The 17,812-nt window shown below is 28.3% G+C and overlaps 2 protein-coding genes across 5 annotated transcripts in view; both read left to right on the top strand.

The window, feature by feature from the left end:
• The first annotated feature begins 1,946 nt into the window (after positions 1 to 1,946).
• LOC149878856 (uncharacterized) lies at positions 1,947 to 2,790 on the top strand. Its single transcript, XM_090071882.1, has 2 exons — positions 1,947 to 2,147; positions 2,311 to 2,790. Exons 1-2 carry the CDS (start codon positions 1,997 to 1,999, stop codon positions 2,583 to 2,585), a joined length of 426 nt encoding a protein of 141 aa, XP_089928008.1. The 5' UTR covers positions 1,947 to 1,996; the 3' UTR covers positions 2,586 to 2,790.
• A 7,013-nt stretch (positions 2,791 to 9,803) lies between these two features.
• LOC145192969 (uncharacterized) overlaps positions 9,804 to 17,812 on the top strand; it is a 28,359-nt gene continuing 20,350 nt past the window's right edge. For 3 of the 4 annotated variants that reach the window (XM_090071384.1, XM_090071385.1, XM_090071386.1), the window contains exons 1-10: positions 9,804 to 9,907; positions 10,017 to 10,173; positions 11,717 to 11,831; positions 11,988 to 12,110; positions 12,205 to 12,333; positions 14,158 to 14,294; positions 16,267 to 16,408; positions 17,013 to 17,074; positions 17,182 to 17,350; positions 17,632 to 17,717. In XM_090071384.1, coding sequence (XP_089927510.1) covers positions 9,877 to 9,907; positions 10,017 to 10,173; positions 11,717 to 11,831; positions 11,988 to 12,110; positions 12,205 to 12,333; positions 14,158 to 14,294; positions 16,267 to 16,408; positions 17,013 to 17,074; positions 17,182 to 17,350; positions 17,632 to 17,717 — 1,151 coding nt within the window. In that variant the 5' untranslated portion in view covers positions 9,804 to 9,876. Of the gene's footprint in view, positions 9,908 to 10,016; positions 10,174 to 11,716; positions 11,832 to 11,987; positions 12,111 to 12,204; positions 12,334 to 14,157; positions 14,295 to 16,266; positions 16,409 to 17,012; positions 17,075 to 17,181; positions 17,351 to 17,600; positions 17,718 to 17,812 lie in introns of all 4 variants that reach the window. The other variant, XM_090071387.1, reaches the window with a different exon arrangement.

Raw genomic sequence — 17,812 nt, 5'->3', positions numbered from 1 at the left:
TAAATCGTTGAAAGGTTCAGATTCAACCACGTCTAAAAAAGTACTGTTAAGTTAATGCTAAGAAGAGAGAAAAAATCCTGACCCCTCAACAAAGTGCTACAAAAAGTATTGTTGTCCCTGAAAAAATCCAGACCCCTCAACAAAATGCTTCAAAGAGTATATTGTACTTGAGTACAACAAACCAAGATGTTGTAAAGTGTCAGAGAAAATAGATGCACACTGGTATACAAAATCCATAATATAATTTTCATTGACCCCCTTTGAACATTTTCAGGCTATGATACTTTTAATTTCATGTCAGGTATATTAACAGCATGATTCGACAAGATGTCATTTCACTGCTATAGGCCACAGATTCTCTAGCGAAGCCATCAAATTCATTTAAAATTAAAAAATATTTAGCATACTTTACAACATTTTTATTGATTGACCTCTATAAACAAAACCTGTAATTGGATTAACGTTCATTTTTACATTCGCATGAATTCGTAGCGTTTAATAATGTTAATCTAGATTGTATTCATCCTATTTTTTGTTATTTATTGCATTTCTAATTAGAAAAACTATATCCAACTGTATTCAGGGTGTAATAGATAATTCTGGCCCTTCTGGATACTTCCCATTCCTGCGAGAAATCATGTTTATAAAATTTGTAGATGATGCTTTGTACACTTACTAATCATTAATTAGTCATTAATTTTAAGTTTTTTTCTGTAAAATTCTTGTTTTGTTTTTTCAACATCTTTTTTATTAACATCTTTTGAAAAGCCTTAAAAGTTTAACAAAGTGGTTCATAAAATTTGAAAAATTTTATTCGTTAAAAATCTGTTTTCATGAAACTCTCTTTGTTATTTAACTTTAAATTTTTTACTAAAAATGTCACGCTGTGATAATACATCCGTGGAGTTTCACCCTTGAGAAATAAGTGAAGCAAACTAATTATTATATCTAAATATCAATTGCTAATAAATTAGACTAAGACAGATCGGATCAGCTTAATTAATTGGAATTGTTGAGTTTTACTTATGTCATGCATTTCTAAGTTTTCCTTGTAACCAACTTTCGTACGCCTTCGGGTAATTATCTTAAGAATGTCTTGCTTTTCTTAAGATGTAATGAAAGAGAAGAGAATTTTTTAATAAAAATTCTTCGGATGGGAATTGATTTTTGCAAACCAGTCTATTTATTGCATTAAGAAATTTAGTGTTTTAATGACATCGTTTATATTAGACCATTTACAAAACTTAATTATTTTAGTCATTCATTAAATCTGTTTTTAGCTATTTCATCTCTACGATAAGTCAAAAACAATAAAAAGCATCGGAGTTGAGTCATTTTTATCTTCGTGGCAAATGAATGAGATTATTCTTTAAAAAAATCAAAATTTATAATGGTTTTTAAAAAAGTATCTTCTTCCAATCGAGTAAAATAAAATTGACAAAAATGTTGCAGCTTTTAAAACTAACATTCTATTAGCGCAATCAAATTTAGTAGATCATCGCGATCATAGTCAACAATATCATCATCAAAAGATGTCATAATTTCTACGTTTATTTTAAAATAATATTTCTATTTGTCGATTGCCATTTTAAAATACCATCAAAGGCGGCTGTCTCTGAAGCACTAGGACATAATCTTTGATGCAAATACAGTGCATATTATACCAAAGTAATAGAGATGTGTAAGTCGCATATGACACTATAATAATAGTAATTCAATCGCGTATAGATATCTGAGTAAATTAACAACGCAAATTTTGAGCATAAAATTGCTCCTTGAATGTTAAAATCATCACGTGTGGCATCAATGGAGGTAAGATTTTTGAAACCCGATTAACCCGCTTAAACATAAATGATAATCTATCTTAATAAATGCGCTGTCATTCGCAGTTGTAATTTAAATTTAATTGTCTATTGTTATCACCCCACTCAGTAAATCAAATATATAAGAGTTTTGAACAGCTGCGTAGAAAACCAATTTCTATCTTCAGACTCGGATGGTCAATGTAGTTTATATTATATGTGGAAAAATGACAGGTTCCTTAATTCAACTCACTATCATATCTAGTATGGTTTTAATTTCTTTTACAACAGCGAGTTGCCCTTTTTTCAGATGGAATGGTTGCATTGAACCTCGTGGCGGTGAAGGTAGGTACTTAAAATTTACCCTCGGGAGAAATACTTAAATTAGTTATACATTTTACTAAAATTAAAATCTTAGTTTAATTTTTTGAAAACATTTTATTGGCATTTTTTTTTAAAAAAAAAAAAATTAGATTAAAGCGTGATAATTTTCTTTTTATCGTTTTAGATAAAAAAAAAAACGAGTTTTTGGCGAGATTAGGAACAAAGTTTAAATCAAAAACGCATGGAAAGGAAGTGAGCGAAAGAAAATCTGAGTACGTCGATGAAGCAATCAATCTTATTAAATCAATGTTCAAAGATTCAGGGGGTCAAGAGAACACAGGGGAATTGAAGAGAGAAAATGACGCGTGGAAAGAACAAAAAGACTTGAAAATTCCCAGAAAAGAATTATACAAAGAAATTGTCCGCCTACTATTGGAGCTTGTATTCGAGGACTTTTAAATTTGAATCGTTCCAAACTTTGTACAAATTTGAATCGTCCCAACCTTTGTACAAGTTTTTATAAGGTGTCATACCTTTAATGATCTTTAAATTAATTTAAAGATGGCGGCCTTCGTATCAATGCTGTAAACAATAACGAAAGTCTTTGTTGGATGCTGTTTATTTTTATGACTTTTAAGCAATATAGACATTAAAATTCTTTTGGTGATAGAGTTTTTAATTCCTAAAATTTATTATTTTCTATTCACTATTTAAAATTAAGGAATAATTTAACTATTATTTATACATAAGAATTAGCTTCCATTTTAGTAAGATACATTATCTTTTATAAATTTCTATACACTTCTTTCTACAAGCAGACTGAATTATAACTCGATCAAAAATAAAATCACTTAATAATCAAGAAAAATGCCTGAATGTGATAATAAATTACTAAGTTTTTAATGGCCACGCCTTCACTTAAACTGCAAATATTTTAACTTAGACGAACGAGAATAATTTTTCATCAAGCATTCTGATAATAAAAGAGAGAAATCTTAAAATTACCCAATATTACGCTAGCAGCATGATTAAAATTTGCTGATTTCAAGCAGAGTTGAATGTTAAAATCGTTTTCATTACTTATTAAACAGGAGCAATAGATTATCACTTTATTCTTATCAAAAAGTGATCCTTTAAAAAAACTAAAATCACACAAAAAAAATAATTCCCAGGGGTTGGAAAAAGGAGAACGCGCTGAAAATACAAATGACGTCAAACGCTACAGATAATTACAAGGAATTAGCATTTAAAAAAAAAAAAAGAAAAAAAAAAAAAAAAAATCTCTTATGTTGGATTTTAGATAATATTTGAGACTTTCAAAAGAACACAGATTACTATTATAAAAGTTTTAAAACTAATATTCGTCGTGTTAAATAGCAACAAGCAAAGTGAGAGCATTCATCAAGGAAATAGTAAGGGGGAGGAAGAAAGGGGGAGTAGGAAGGGCGAGGGGGTGGGTGGGGTGTAGAAAAGCAACCATAAAAACTCAAAATTAAAAAAATTTGCCGTTTGAGGAAAAACCTCTACGATGTTTGTTAAGTATCTTAAACCATATGGTTCAGTTAAATATAAAAACTATAAGATAACCGACATAGATACAAGAAGACTTGATGTATGTTTAATAGATAAGCATTTAAAATTAGGTATATATAAAATTAGGTGAAAAACAAACTTGACGTTATAAAGTTCACTCCATAAATTTGAATTAACGTAGTTTGACGCAAAATTATAACTGTGTTTAAAGAAACACGGATTTCTTTGAAGATTTGGTCACGAAGCTCACGATATCTTCGCCTTGGATTAGCTCTAACTTAAAAAAAATGTCACCTGCCATTTTAAATATTTTCAAAATCATAATCTCGGGAATTGTTAACCTTTTTACTGTTTCTTTGTTGCTGATCCTGGAGCTATTCTTCATACCTATTATCTGCAGCTTTATTGCTTCGCCTACTGCTTTTCGCCTTTTTTTTCAATGTACTAAATATGTATTTTCAAATCTTCCAGCTGGTCATTGTTAATAATTTCATATAACCTATTTTAGAAAATGATTAACTTACTTTAGTTAATAAAATAGTTTTAGATAATGGTTGGCTTGAGAAGAAAATAGGATGAAAATCAATTAAAAATTTTGTGCGTTAGTTTTTTTACAAAATTTTATGGCATGCTAGATTTATATGCGCTTGTAAAAATGGAATAAAGAATAACGAAGCTGAAAATCTGTTAGTAATCGAATTTTTATGGTAGGTAGGTGTCAGCACTGTTCGTCAATTTTTATTGTGGTATTTCACAAGTTTTAAAATCATTTAATAAAAAAAATGGTTGTATATAATAATGCGATCATCAAATTGTAACAATGAATTGTTTTTTTTCTACCTATAACTTTGAATAATGAATCTTTTAAAGAATCACATCTCTAATTAGTCGGATTAAGAAAAGTCTGACGTCTCTGCATTGATTCTTAATGGGGAGATTGATGGATCTTATTAAAGTTTTATGTGGAGATTGATGGGTCTCATTCCAGGTTTTCTCAAATTTTGCAAAAAAAAATTTTGTTTGATGGTTTTTCTTCTTTACGTCAATCTAAATGGTCCCAAAGATGTTTAACTGGATTTATCGGTAGAACGCGATGAAAGTCAGCACTCTGCAAACGTTAATTTCTCGAAAATCATATAAAAGGGTTTTTTTTGCACAATGAAGCTAAAGTATTGTCATTTGGTTGTATTGGTGTTAAATATTCGTTATCGTTATCGTTGCTATTGGGTTAAAATGAATAAACAAATGTTAAATTGAGAAAAAATGTTTGAAAATTTTTCTTCAAAATCCTTCTTTGTCACAATATAATATTTTAATATCTCTTTAAATTGCCGCAAAATAAATCCAATTGAAGATTGAACTCTGTTGCTCAACCTTTTTTGCGACGATATAAAGAGATTCAATATATCGAAAAAAAAGCAGTAAGGGGAAAAAAAGAAAGAATTTAAAGATACATATTAACAATATCAATCATTCGCTTCATAATGGTAAATCCATGTCGGTCGCAGAGAAATCTTGCGAGAAAATTTAAATGCACCAAAATCTTTCATAGGAAAAGTAATAAAATCTCAAGAATAAAAACAACATTATAAAAAAAAACTCCAAAGCGATCCATTGATTGAGAAATTAAAGGAACACGTTGTTCAAAAAAGCTATTTAAATATTGAGCCAAGAGACCCTGTGCATAACTGAAGACGATGAAACTTGAAAAGTACACCGAACACCGAACAGGTAAGACTTTGAGCTCAGATTTGTATATAGAAGAAAACTTAAAGAAACGCCTTTTGCTATTGATTAAAAAATATATGCCCACAATTATTTGGGTTGATTTAGCTACAATCCACTACTTCAAAAAGTCACTAGAATGATAAGAAGTCTTTAGAATGACATGAACAAAATGGCATTGAATTTGTATCCTTCAAACTGTGCTGAACAGCGAATAATTAAAAGTTATTGGTCAATTATAAAAATAATCTTAATGAAAAGCAGGAAATTAGCTTCTATAAAGGAGATTTTGAGAAAAAAAGAATAGCAGCTTAAAAAGAAGGCGCTCAGTACCACCAACAAATCAGCGGTCGGTGGGTTGATTTGAAAAAGCTTGATGACGTCCGATAACTTAAGAGCCGGAAGACCACGAGTATGGCGTTCATTAGAAAATAAAGAGCGTGTCCAAGTGAGAGTGTGTAAAGGGATCGAGCATCAATAAGAAGAAGAGCATAACAGGTAGGGCAATCAAGATCATCACTGCACCGAATCCTGGGGTTAGGTCTGCACTTACTTCCGCACTAGATTTAGTTCACTCCAAAACGTCTGAAATGCTCCCAAGTAGTACTGACTCTACACAATCAAATTCAAAATTTTCTTTCAAAACCGTTAATGCTAAACGAAGCTCATCTTGAGCTGAATGGAACACTAAATAAATAAAATTGTAGGTAAATCCACTTAAGGCCTTTACATCCGCGTAAGGTCGCTATACACCCGTATTCAACGTTATACCGTATTTTTGTGAAACAAATAAAGGCAAGTGGCGCATGCTACAGGCAAATGCTTAAACAACTTTTTGTGCCACAAATAAATAAATTAGATATGCAGAATATATGGCTTCAAAAGTATAGTACTACGACTAATACTGCTGGAGAAACAATCGGTGAACTGCGGAAGATTTTTCCTCACCGCATCTCAAAATGGTGATTTTAATTGACCTGCTCGGTCTCTTTTTTCTGTGGGGCTATCTGAAGTCTAAAGTATATATGAACAAGCCGGTTACTGTATATAGTAAAGCAAAACATCAAAGCCAAATTTGCCAACACATCTTAGTATTTATTGAGTTCTGTTATAGAAGATGCGATAAAAAGAGCCTTAATTTGTCAGCGCATAAATATTTAATAGACGTAATTTAAAAAATTATAAGTACTAAGTTTTAATTTATCAACTCTTTATATATTAATAAATTCAATAAAAAATTAAAAGCGAAACGAATCAGAAAGTGACTTTTGGGACACCATGCATATACTACTGAAAAAATAATAGAGAATATTATTCTTTACATTCAAAAGATAAGATAAAAATATTTTTTCTTAATAGGAGATGTGTTAGGTTAAGCAAAATCAAATAAAAAATATGCTGCTATAGCCATACTTTTTAGGTTTTCATGATGCCACAAAAAAAAATCTGGGATATCTTTTGCAACAAGTAATTTATCATCAAGAAGAAGATCTATTGATAACTAGAAGAAGATCTATGGAAAACTATCACCATGGATAAAAAGATAGTCTACAAAAATTACTGGGTAATTTCTAAGGGGGTACCAATTTTCTGAAGCTTTTCCAGAAAGATGACTGTTTATTGAAATTGAATGAATGCGTATTTCACATGGCACATTTTTTGAATCATGAAATCCAAATGGAATGGTTTTTATCTCATAGTTCAACTGGGTTAAATTGATGATCTTGCTTTCAATCAATATTTGGATTGTCAGTTTCAAAACAACTGGAACTATTTCTTTCAGAATCTCATGATGTAAATCTGGTGGAAATGATTCAATAACATTAAAATAAGGTTGAAAATAATGATTTATTTATGCCAAATATTGCTTTATTTGCAGAACAACTTTTAACTGCATGTAGATGAGTGTTGTAATTGGCCAAAGTTCTTAATGAACAGGAACCTTCTGTGTATCTCAGAGATTTTGTTTTTATAATCAAGCAAGCAAAATCAACAAATCCTACCTGAACCAAAACAGCAACTAAAACCAGCAATAGAGTGTGCCTCTAAATTGTGTACAGACACTGTAGCAATACAAACATGAAGGTTGTGTTCAACTTCTCCCTGAATATCAGAATTCATTTGGGATGTTAGTTTATCAACCAGTGGCATTAGTAAATAATGATAAGAAAACTTTCGTATTTTAGTTTTAAATAATATTGCAAGTTGTATTTGAGATGCTATTGAGCAAAACGAAGATGTAAATTTCCAATTGTGTAGTATGTACCAAAAAGTTGTTTTCCTTTTTTGAGCCTGAAGGTTTAACTGAGTCTGATGCATATATAACAAAATTCATTAAATATATCTTTTACAGCCAAAATTCTTTCCAGATCATCTCTAATACAAACATAATGGTATTTATAAGTAACTCCGTCTGAACCTGTAATAGTTTTTTCTTGTGGCTCAACCATTTTTAAATTAGACTTACAAAAATTAATCAATTGATACTTATCTAATACGTGGACTAAACTGTTGATATCATTTTGTTGAATAAATGGCTTTATTAAACTATTTTATATAAAAAAGAATAAAGTAAAGACTTCTCTTATGTCACTTGACAAATCAGCAAGAACTTGGCAAGCAACTGCATGCTTTTCTTTTAATTTTAGAAACATAAGGCATAAACATTAGAAAACCGAAAAAACAGTTACAAATTAATTTATTATAAAATTAAATTTAAAAACTTAAGAATGAAATTAACAATTAAAAAGGAAATATTCAGATAAACCCCGCACACTTTTGTTTATTTTTTTTTCATCATTTAATTTTAACTTTTCTTCATTAAATTTATTAAAAAAAAAGATTTTGATATTTATTTATTCTTAAAGAATATATTTTATACTTTAATTTTTATAGAAGAACATAAATTATATAAATTATTCACTTTGTTTTTTGGTAAACAACTGTGTAATGCACAAATAACTTGTATCTAAATAATACAGATCTTATTTTATATTATCATATATTACAATAATACAAAGCTTATGTAATGCATGAAAAGATATTTTTTAAATAAAAGCAATTGGACTAAACTGTTGATATCAGAAACTTGTTCACTAAATAACCAGGGAATGCCCTCTTCGTGTCAACAAACTATTTTCTGTTAAAAAACATAGCATGCACCTTAGATGCTACACTGCACATTTGAAATGCTAAGTATAAACTCTTAAAATAAGTGATGTTTTCGCTAAAATCTGCTCCAATTTTTTACCAAATCAGAATAATACAACATTTTGAAATTTTAGTAACGTTTTAGTAAAACAAAACAAACCGGAAGTTGGTTGATTATATTAATCCTGAGACTTTTCTTGCAAGGTGTTGAAGAAGGCTGTTGACGAGTTTGTAACACTTATTGTTTGCAAAGTGAGCATCGTGGTATGGTTCCTCTTAAATATGGAGAGCTGTTGGCCATTGGCTACCTTTTGGCCAAACGTCTTTCAAAGTTTTGTGTAAATGATTGACCACGCCAAGAAGGAGATGTAGTACCATTAGAGGTGTAAATTCTAAAATCTATGAGTGAAAATTTGTACGTTAACCAAATTACCAAAAGCCTTGGACTTCTTGATTATAACGTCAGGTCTTTGGAATCTTGTTACTCATCAGAGATCCGAATGTACGAAGCGCACACAACTTGATAAACATCTTGAACCCACGCACTTATTTGGAACTTTAAAAGTAAATTCTTTATCTACAGTAACTGTAATACTAAACGTTTTTGGCTCAATAAGGAAACCGTTGGTTCCCAAAATCGTTCTCTAGAGAATCATTCTCTTGAGAATCGCTCTCTTGAAAAACTCATTAAATTAACGTGGTAGGCTCTTTAATCCAGGAAAAAACCAATGAAAACATTTTCATAATTTTAAAGGAAAACGGTTGCATATTATAAAGCATATTCTAGATGTGAAACTACAAAATTTGGAAAAGCTATCATTTCTAAAAGAGAGATAAATGAATTTTCTCCAGAGAACGGAATAAGTTGGATTTCAGTTTTTACATTACTGAAGTCTGACGGCATGACAGATTTCTCAGCGCAGGTTTTAGCAAATCTAGCGGTTTTGTGACGTTGACCATAAACATCGTTAAACGCACGCGTTGCGAATCGCATTATTAATGACTGACTTTTTACTAACAAAACCACGTGTAGTTTTTTTTTTCAAGCTTATTATTTTGACAATTTTTTACAATTAAATATAAAGATCAATTAGTTATCTGTAAAATAAATTTATATTATTATTAGAAGTAATCCACCAAATGGTTGTTTACAATATTATATTATATTATGTTTTTACTATTATCCAACTCAAACGTTAGATAGTGTGGTATTCTAGATTTATCAATATATAATAGCTATTTTAACTAGCTAGGCTCTTTTATAATAATCACAAACTTTTGACTATATCTTTGTGTTTATTTAGTTAAAAGAAAGGTATTCTCATTTTAATGTTACAAAAACATGATTATCCAGCACAGAACTGATTTTCATGGTAGTTAAATATATATGTTTTAGTTTCATTTTTATCTTTTTAATCTTCTGTTATTCTTCTTCTTCTTCTTCTTCTTCTTATTGTAATATTCTTTTTTTTTTTCTTTTAGTTTTATCTTCATGCTTACTTGATTCTAAGTCCAATATAGATATAAAAATTGAAAAGCTAAGTGAAATCGAAGACAAACAGATAGACTCTATTGGAAAAATTCAGTTTCTCTTAGACTGGATTTGCTCAACAATTGACTTCCTATCTAAATCTGACAAGTAAGTTTATACCTAAAATGTTGATGATTTAACTCATAGAATTACTTGTATAATTATAGTCCACAAGGGAAAATATGAAGTTACTTTTTTGAAAATTTCAAGTGATTGCCCTATGAGTAATAGTTAATTAAATAAAGTTTGTATTGAATCAAATTTTAATTGAAAAATCGTTAAGTGACTCTGTTGCTTTTTCTCCTCAGTCTTTTGTTTTTTTGTTATAGTTATACATCCCCACCATTATATATATATATATATATATATATATATATATATATATATATATATATATATATATATATATATATATATATATATATATATATATATATATATATATATATATATATATATATAAATGCATGCAAAAACAACTCTAAAAGAATTATCATAATGTATATAATAAATATTTGAATAAAGAACTATTTAAATCACCTACTATACTTTTTTACCTATATATACTATTATACTTACTGTTATATATTATGGCTACAGTTATACAGAAATTAAATAATTTTTTTACAAAACCAAGTTGCCAAAATATTTTATCGTAAAAAGAAACTCAGCTGCCTACCATGCAGTTGTCTTATTAACCTTCTAGCAAGCAGCAGTAGGTAGTGAAGAATTAAAAGGTACATAAATTATATAAAAAATGCTAATTATTTGAAATTTGAGAATTTCTACACAAGCAATTAACAAATTACTATTTTGGCAGCTGCCAACAGTTGCAGGTTGGTTAACAATTATCATTTTAGACCATGCTATGTTTGTTTGATCTAAAATGGCGATTATACAAATACTTTTTCTTCACTACTATTAAACAAACTAAATTTAAACAAAATAAAATTAAAATTTATGCTTAGTTTTACTGAGAACTTGTATTTAAAAAAGTTAAATTCAACAAGTTATTGTAAAAATATGTATTTGAAATTTATATAAATATGTAATATTCCGTCCTTTTAAGAAAAAAATATTATGTTAAGCAAAAAAAATAGATTTTTGTTTGAAACTTATAAACTTATCAATATTTGAACTTAAGATATAAAACTTCATTATCATCAGTTTCTTAATTTTTATATAAGCATTTGTTAATTCTGCCCCCAAATTGAGAGGTCAAAACTGGCTTCAAAAAATTTGGCATGCGCAATATCTAATTATATTTTGAGATAAGTGGTATAGAGTTGAAATTTTCAGGATTTCCTTATCTCATCAACTTACACCACTCCAGCATGTTCTACCAAAAATCTGATGTGGTCCAAAAAAATTAAAAAAATTAGTCCATTTGATATGTAATTACCCTTTTGATTGACATTTGATTTTAATCAACCTTAAAAACCTTCAATAAAAACTTTATTTGATTTTAAAGTTCAGTTTTCAAACTGTTAGATGATTTGTTATTTTACTTTTCATGTATTTTTTATATATATATTTGTCTTAAATATCTTTTCTTCAGGCAGCTATTTGTAATTGCCTGACAAATATATTAAATATAAAGATTTTAGGCAAGACAAATTGTTCTTAACACGTGGTGGGTTTTATTATTTAGGCTAATAGCTACTAATATTCAGTCTATCAAAGCGCTACTTTCTCTGCTTTGTGGTTATTTATCAAAGTCTGTGATTTTAAAGTTACAGTGTCTTCTAAAATTAAATGTGCTTGAGGTACTTGTCTATTGGTTTGTTTTTTTTCAGAAAAAAATTGTTTTATGCTTTTAAATGGTATTAAAGTAAAAAATATTAAAACTTGTTTTTTAAAGCAAATCATAGAAGGGTTACATAAATATAGAAAATTTTAACTGTTTATTAATTGTTTATCAGGTATTAACTAAGTTTTGTAAAGAAGAAGCATTATTTGGTGCTGATCTCATTGTGTGTGTTTGGCATGATGTCCTTCATTATCAAATCTGGAAGCAGTCACTTCCTTTGAAATTAAACTCACTGGTTAGGCATTATAAATATAAAAATAAACCTTGTAAATGTTAAACCTGTTAAAATTGTTATAATCTTATAAATGTTAAATTTTATTTTTTTCCAGGTTGAAGTTCTTTCATACATGGCTGATCAGATGCTTAAAGTCCAAAATTTGGAGAAATGCGTTTTTGTTATATTCTCTCTGCTCAGCCATTACAACAAACAGATAAAGAGTCAATATAATCTTAAAAAAGTAAGGTTTCTGTGGATTTTTGATTATTGTGCATATATATTAAACATGTTAAGATAAAAAGCGAAGCTTTTTTTTTATCTTAGCATGTTTAACATATATGCACAATAAAATCTCTATCATTACAAATAATAATTGTTTTAAGTGGGAGGTATGTGCCACCCATGATGATCTTTCCTTATAAGTGAGTGAAATAATTGAATGAAGCCAGAAGTAATGGATAGAGCACCATCAGATGCCTGGGATGAATGTCACTCAAGCAAGTAGAAGCAAAAAGAATTTTTTTTATTTGGTTAAAAAAATTTATTCAATATTCTGATACCAAAACAACCTCTCCATTTCTACTTATTTTATATGAACATAAATCTAAAAGTATTTAATTAATTAAGATTGCGAGAGGAATGGTGCAATTCTTCTCTCTTCACATTGAAGGCAGCCCTTGGATTTGGCTTTTGTCCTATCACTTAGCTTTTACTATGATCAAAAAATCAGGAAATGGTTGAGAACTAATCCTAGGTATGTGGTCACTTAATTTTAAATAGCTTAACTTTTTGGCTCAGCCTTTCTGGAAGCTAATATCACAATCACAAATGCCCTAAATGGCTTTCAAAAAGCATCCTTATGGCCAGATATTACAAATGAATGGCCAGCCATTCATCTGTAATTACCAGCCATCCACTGGCTACTAACACCCAAATACCTGCTTTTAGTAGCAATCTGAATACTTCTAAAACCCATACCATATCTTTTACGAGTCAATCAACTGATTATACAACCACAATATCCACTTCCTACTTTTAACTGCTTCTACTAGCAATCCTAATACCAAATTCAAAAAGTTTACTAGTCTCCAAGGTTTATTATCCCAGTACCAAAGCAGGAAAACACAAGTATTTGCACCATTGCAAGAAACAACACAAGTTGGCTCTAAAATATAAGATTGACACAGCAGATTACATATATAGTGAGCCTGTACAAAGTATCCCCATCAAATTCCAATTATCAAATTTACTACAACGGATACTATAAAGAATCGTGTAGAGTATGTAGAGTAATAAAGTTAAAAAGATTGTAAGTTTAACATTAAAACACTAAAAAGCCAAATAGAAACTGAGTCTGAAAGAAACAACTATTTTTTGTTAAGACTTTAAAGTAAGAAGGCAAGCAAAAACTGGCTGCTTATTCTAAGCTATACAGCAGTGTTAAAAATAACATTAGTTTAAAATTGTTCTAGCTGAAAAATAATGTTAGTTGAAGATTTTAATTAAATAACATTTTTTAATCAAGTTTTAATTGATTTTTTTTTTTTTAAAAAAAAAAGTGACTGGTTGATAGTTTGACATTACAATATATCACAAAGAAGATTATCAAACAGACCTGATGATTAAAAACAAGATTTTTAGTACATGGTCCAAATTAAAACAGTACCCTGCTGTACCTTGAATAGTGTCATTAAAAACAATTGGTAAAAGGAATAATGCAAAATATATCACCATAATGCCAAGCCTCCTTAATAACTTGCGTAAGTGTGTGTGTGTGTGTATATGTATGGTACATTAATTACACATGTTAAATGTGTTGAAAGCATATACATTTTTGTGTAACTGGCACATCTAGAGATATCTAAAAAATCTAGAGGAAATTTTAACAAACTTTAGTTGGAGCAAATATGTCAAAACTTACTCAAAATCCAAATTTTGTATTTTTTTAATAATGCTAGTTTTTTGAGTTAACACAATTTATTATAAATACAGTGTTACGGTCATTTCATTCTACATAATTTTATTGTAATTATGCATTATTTTTTTATTTTCTTATTATTTTTAGCTTTTTTTACATTTTTGTGAAAAGTTGCTTTTGAAAGTGTTATGGGTAAGATGTCTGCTTCATGCTCAAAATGATGTTTTATCTGCAAAAGTGTGCACTACTGTTGATGAAATTTTAAAAAATGTCATCCTTCAAAGGTAATTTTAAGAAGAAATTTAAAACTAATCACACTTGTTCTTTTGATTAATTGTATAAAATATTTTCAGGAATGATTAGAAATATCTGCTTTTTATAAAGATTTTTATATAAGTAATTTCATCTCACAGAGTCAAGTCACAAAAATTTAAACTTTGCTTTAAGTTACAAGGAGTGGAACAAAAGTAAAAGATTTCAGAGTTTGATTATTGCAAGAAAATGATTTTTCATCAGTACTAAAATGTGTGTAGCTTATCAATGAGTTGCTATCAAAAATAGTGGAACTTAACTGCAACATATTGCATATTACAATATGTGGCAGTTAACTGTATTGTATTGCTATTACACGTGTAATAATTAAGAATGTTATAAAATTAAAATAGGAAAAATAAATAAACTATATATTTATCATAGTAAGAGTAACTAACAATAAATTATTATTGATATTTTAGTATTTGAAAGAATTCTAAAACCAAAATCAACAATAGTTGAAAAAAATACTAAGCAATCAGGACATTAAGAACAACAAACAAGAAAAATTTATTAGGGATAGAAAAAAAACAAATTAGTTGTGAGGTTGACCTCACAATTGTTTTTCTTTTTTTAGGGAAAACTAAAACAGAAAACCACTTTTGTATCATAACATAATCAGTCTTTAAGTGCTCTGTCCTAACTTTTAACCCTATTACAACTATGCTATCATTCATAATTGTTAATAAATTGTTCAAATGAACAATTTCAAAAAAAAATTTTCAAAGTTTTTAATGTTATTACTTACAAATGAGAAGGAAAACTAAATAGAAAATTAAAAATTTAAACTAATTTTAATCTAAATTTTTACTAATTGTTTAATTGACTGCAGAGTTAAACTTTTAAATTTTCTATTGAAGTTTATGTTATTTATGTTGCAGGTGAAAAATATTAATTTAAGGATTGTGGATCATGGCCGTGATCCACAATCCTTAAATTAATAGTTAATAGTTTTGTTTTGTTACTAACAACCTAAACTAAAGTCTCACCATTTCAAATTAACTTAATATTGTTTGAACAAATTTTAAAGATTTGTGTTATTGATATTATTACTATTAGTTAAAGCTGCACAAAAAATAAGTTAATTAACTCACATTCAAAATTTCCCTAATTTTTTTGAGTCCTAAAAGCAAGAAATGAGAAATTTTTATGAGGAATTTTTGTCAATTATCAAGACATCACAATTGCATACTCATGACTAGTGATCAACAAAATCTTAAATCATTTGTAAAGTGAGGCTTGTTTTTAAATTTCAATAAAATGCTTCTTATTCTTTCAAAACTTCTTGCAAGTATCCGTATCTTTTTTTGTAGCATGAGGTTCACGCTGAACTGGCATCCTTTTCTTGGCCCAAAATAATTACTTCTCATGCAATAGAAACACCGCTGTCATGAGTAATATAATTTTCTTTCCCATTCTGACATTTTTTCGTTGTGGCAATCAGAATTTTTTATCTTCTGACAATTCTTAAGTATAACCTTCAGACAAAATTTAAAATTTACCACAAATTTCAATTGAATATTGATGTCTTTTCATTTTTCATATAATATAGGTAATAACTCTGCAGATAAGAAAGTATTATTTGAATTAAATAAAAAATTCTATAAAATTAAAAAAATGCAAAAATACAAAAAAATCATTCCATTAAGTGAATTTATCAATATTAATGAATAAATGCAAAAATTGATACAAAGCTTGTTGAGTTGATGGCAATTTGCACTTTGTTTTAGTCTATTCTCTAAACTTATTATTGTCAAATTTGCTGCTAAAGGTAGTAGCATTATAAGAAATCAGATTAGTGAAAAAAGACTGTTTAATTAATTTTAAAAAAATATTGTTAAAGTAATTCGTGAAATTATGTAAAAAAAGTTTCTGTAGTTGGATTTGTTCATTTAATCAAGTTATTACAGCTGAATTATGCTGAATTGTGACATATTTCTTTAGAGATCATATGAATAGTTTAAAGTTGTATCTGAATTACAAATTGAATGTTGTCGATAATGAACCAGCTGCTAAAATGAAGAAAACAGAAAATGACATATATTTCAAAATGTTTTTTGAAAAATTGGATTCGTGTGAAACAAAGGTAAATGACTTGTTAGAATATTTACTATTTTAATGTTTTTATTAATTGGTCATAAACTTTGCATAGTAATCAGTGAAGATTTTATGCAGAGATTTTTAATTTGCTGAATTATTTTTATAAAATACCTACATAGAGGCACCAAAGAACTGGATCCACTAGCAGACATGCTAAAGGATTCAAATGAATAATGCTAGTTTCAAAAAAATATGACTCCTGTCCACACAACTCGCATAGTCAAAGATTAGATGAACAAAAATAAAATTTAATGCCCTGGCCATCACCAGATTTGTATTCAGTTGAATTTATTGGGGCTTGGATGGACAAATTAATCCAAGTCCAAATAAGTTCCATAAGTAACCTAAAACAATAACTAGATACCATTTGTGGAAGAGATCCAACCAAAATTTGCAGCAATCTTGTTAAATAAATGCAAAAGAGATGCACAAAAGCACAAAGCATAATCACTCTAATGCAAGATTTATTGAGAATTTTTTTGAAAAAAATTAAAGCTTAATATCTTTAGTTCGTATTTTATAGTACTCTTGATAAACTTTAAATGTCTTTTTTTTATTTGTTACCATGGTTACTTACAAATTTATTTTAGCTGCAATGTTTCCTTCTGAAAATGGTTCCTACTTTGTATAAAATGCTGATTGTTACAGTTAGGTAGGATATTTAAAGTTAGGCATAGATATTTTAGGTATGATCTTTTTCATAAAAAATTATTTAAAATTATGAAATGTATTTGTAAGTTGTTTTTTTTATTATTGTAGAAAACCTTCTTCTACTGCAAATTTAGCATGCCATGAAACATTTGAACTTCTTAGACATTTTAACTCCCTTTGTCAGTTAAAGAATAATATGCTTAATGAAAATAGATCACTTTCGTTAAAGTGTTTAGAGGAATTATTGAAGGTGGTTGCAGATTATGATGTCTACCAGGTAAAGAGATTTCCAAATAAATTTTCAATTGACATTTTTACATTTTATTACATTTCTGAAATTTTTCATTGAATTAAAAAAATAATTATGATAATTATGCTAATTATGCTCAGTTGCTCTGAATCGATTTGTTTTAATTTCTTTAACTTTTTTGAAATTTTTAATTAAGTTTTAAGTTTTTTAAAATTTTTATTTCTTATTGAACTTATTTCAGTTTCAGTTTTTTTTTTCAGGGTGTTGTTTTTTTTAGGATGTTGCTGTTTAATGTGTTATTTTTTCAGCGTGCAGAAGATACATCTAAAGGAAGTCAATTTTTCAATTGGATGGTAGATATGCTATACTCAGCAATTGGGTGTTACCTTAATAGGTACAGTTAAATGTAATTGTTCAGTTTGTAAACAATTTATACCTTTTTCCAGCTTCTCTGATTTTGCAAAATATTTAAGATTTATTCATTTAAAA

The sequence above is a fragment of the Hydra viridissima genome, unplaced genomic scaffold, assembly GCF_058129835.1.
Source record: "Hydra viridissima isolate aposymbiotic clone 2 unplaced genomic scaffold, HvirCarnegie_v1 scaffold_14, whole genome shotgun sequence".
NCBI lineage: Eukaryota > Metazoa > Cnidaria > Hydrozoa > Anthoathecata > Hydridae > Hydra > Hydra viridissima.
The sequence above is the reverse complement of the archived record's forward strand: the minus strand, read 5'-3'. Positions and strand labels throughout refer to the sequence as shown.

Excerpts from the sequence above, each read along its gene's own strand:
- LOC149878856 (XM_090071882.1), top strand. The coding sequence starts at position 1,997 with ATGGTCAATGTAGTTTATATTATATGTGGAAAAATGACAGGTTCCTTA. Across the intron at positions 2,148-2,310 it reads TGAACCTCGTGGCGGTGAAG|ATAAAAAAAAAAACGAGTTT; the intron begins GTAGGTACTTAA and ends TTATCGTTTTAG.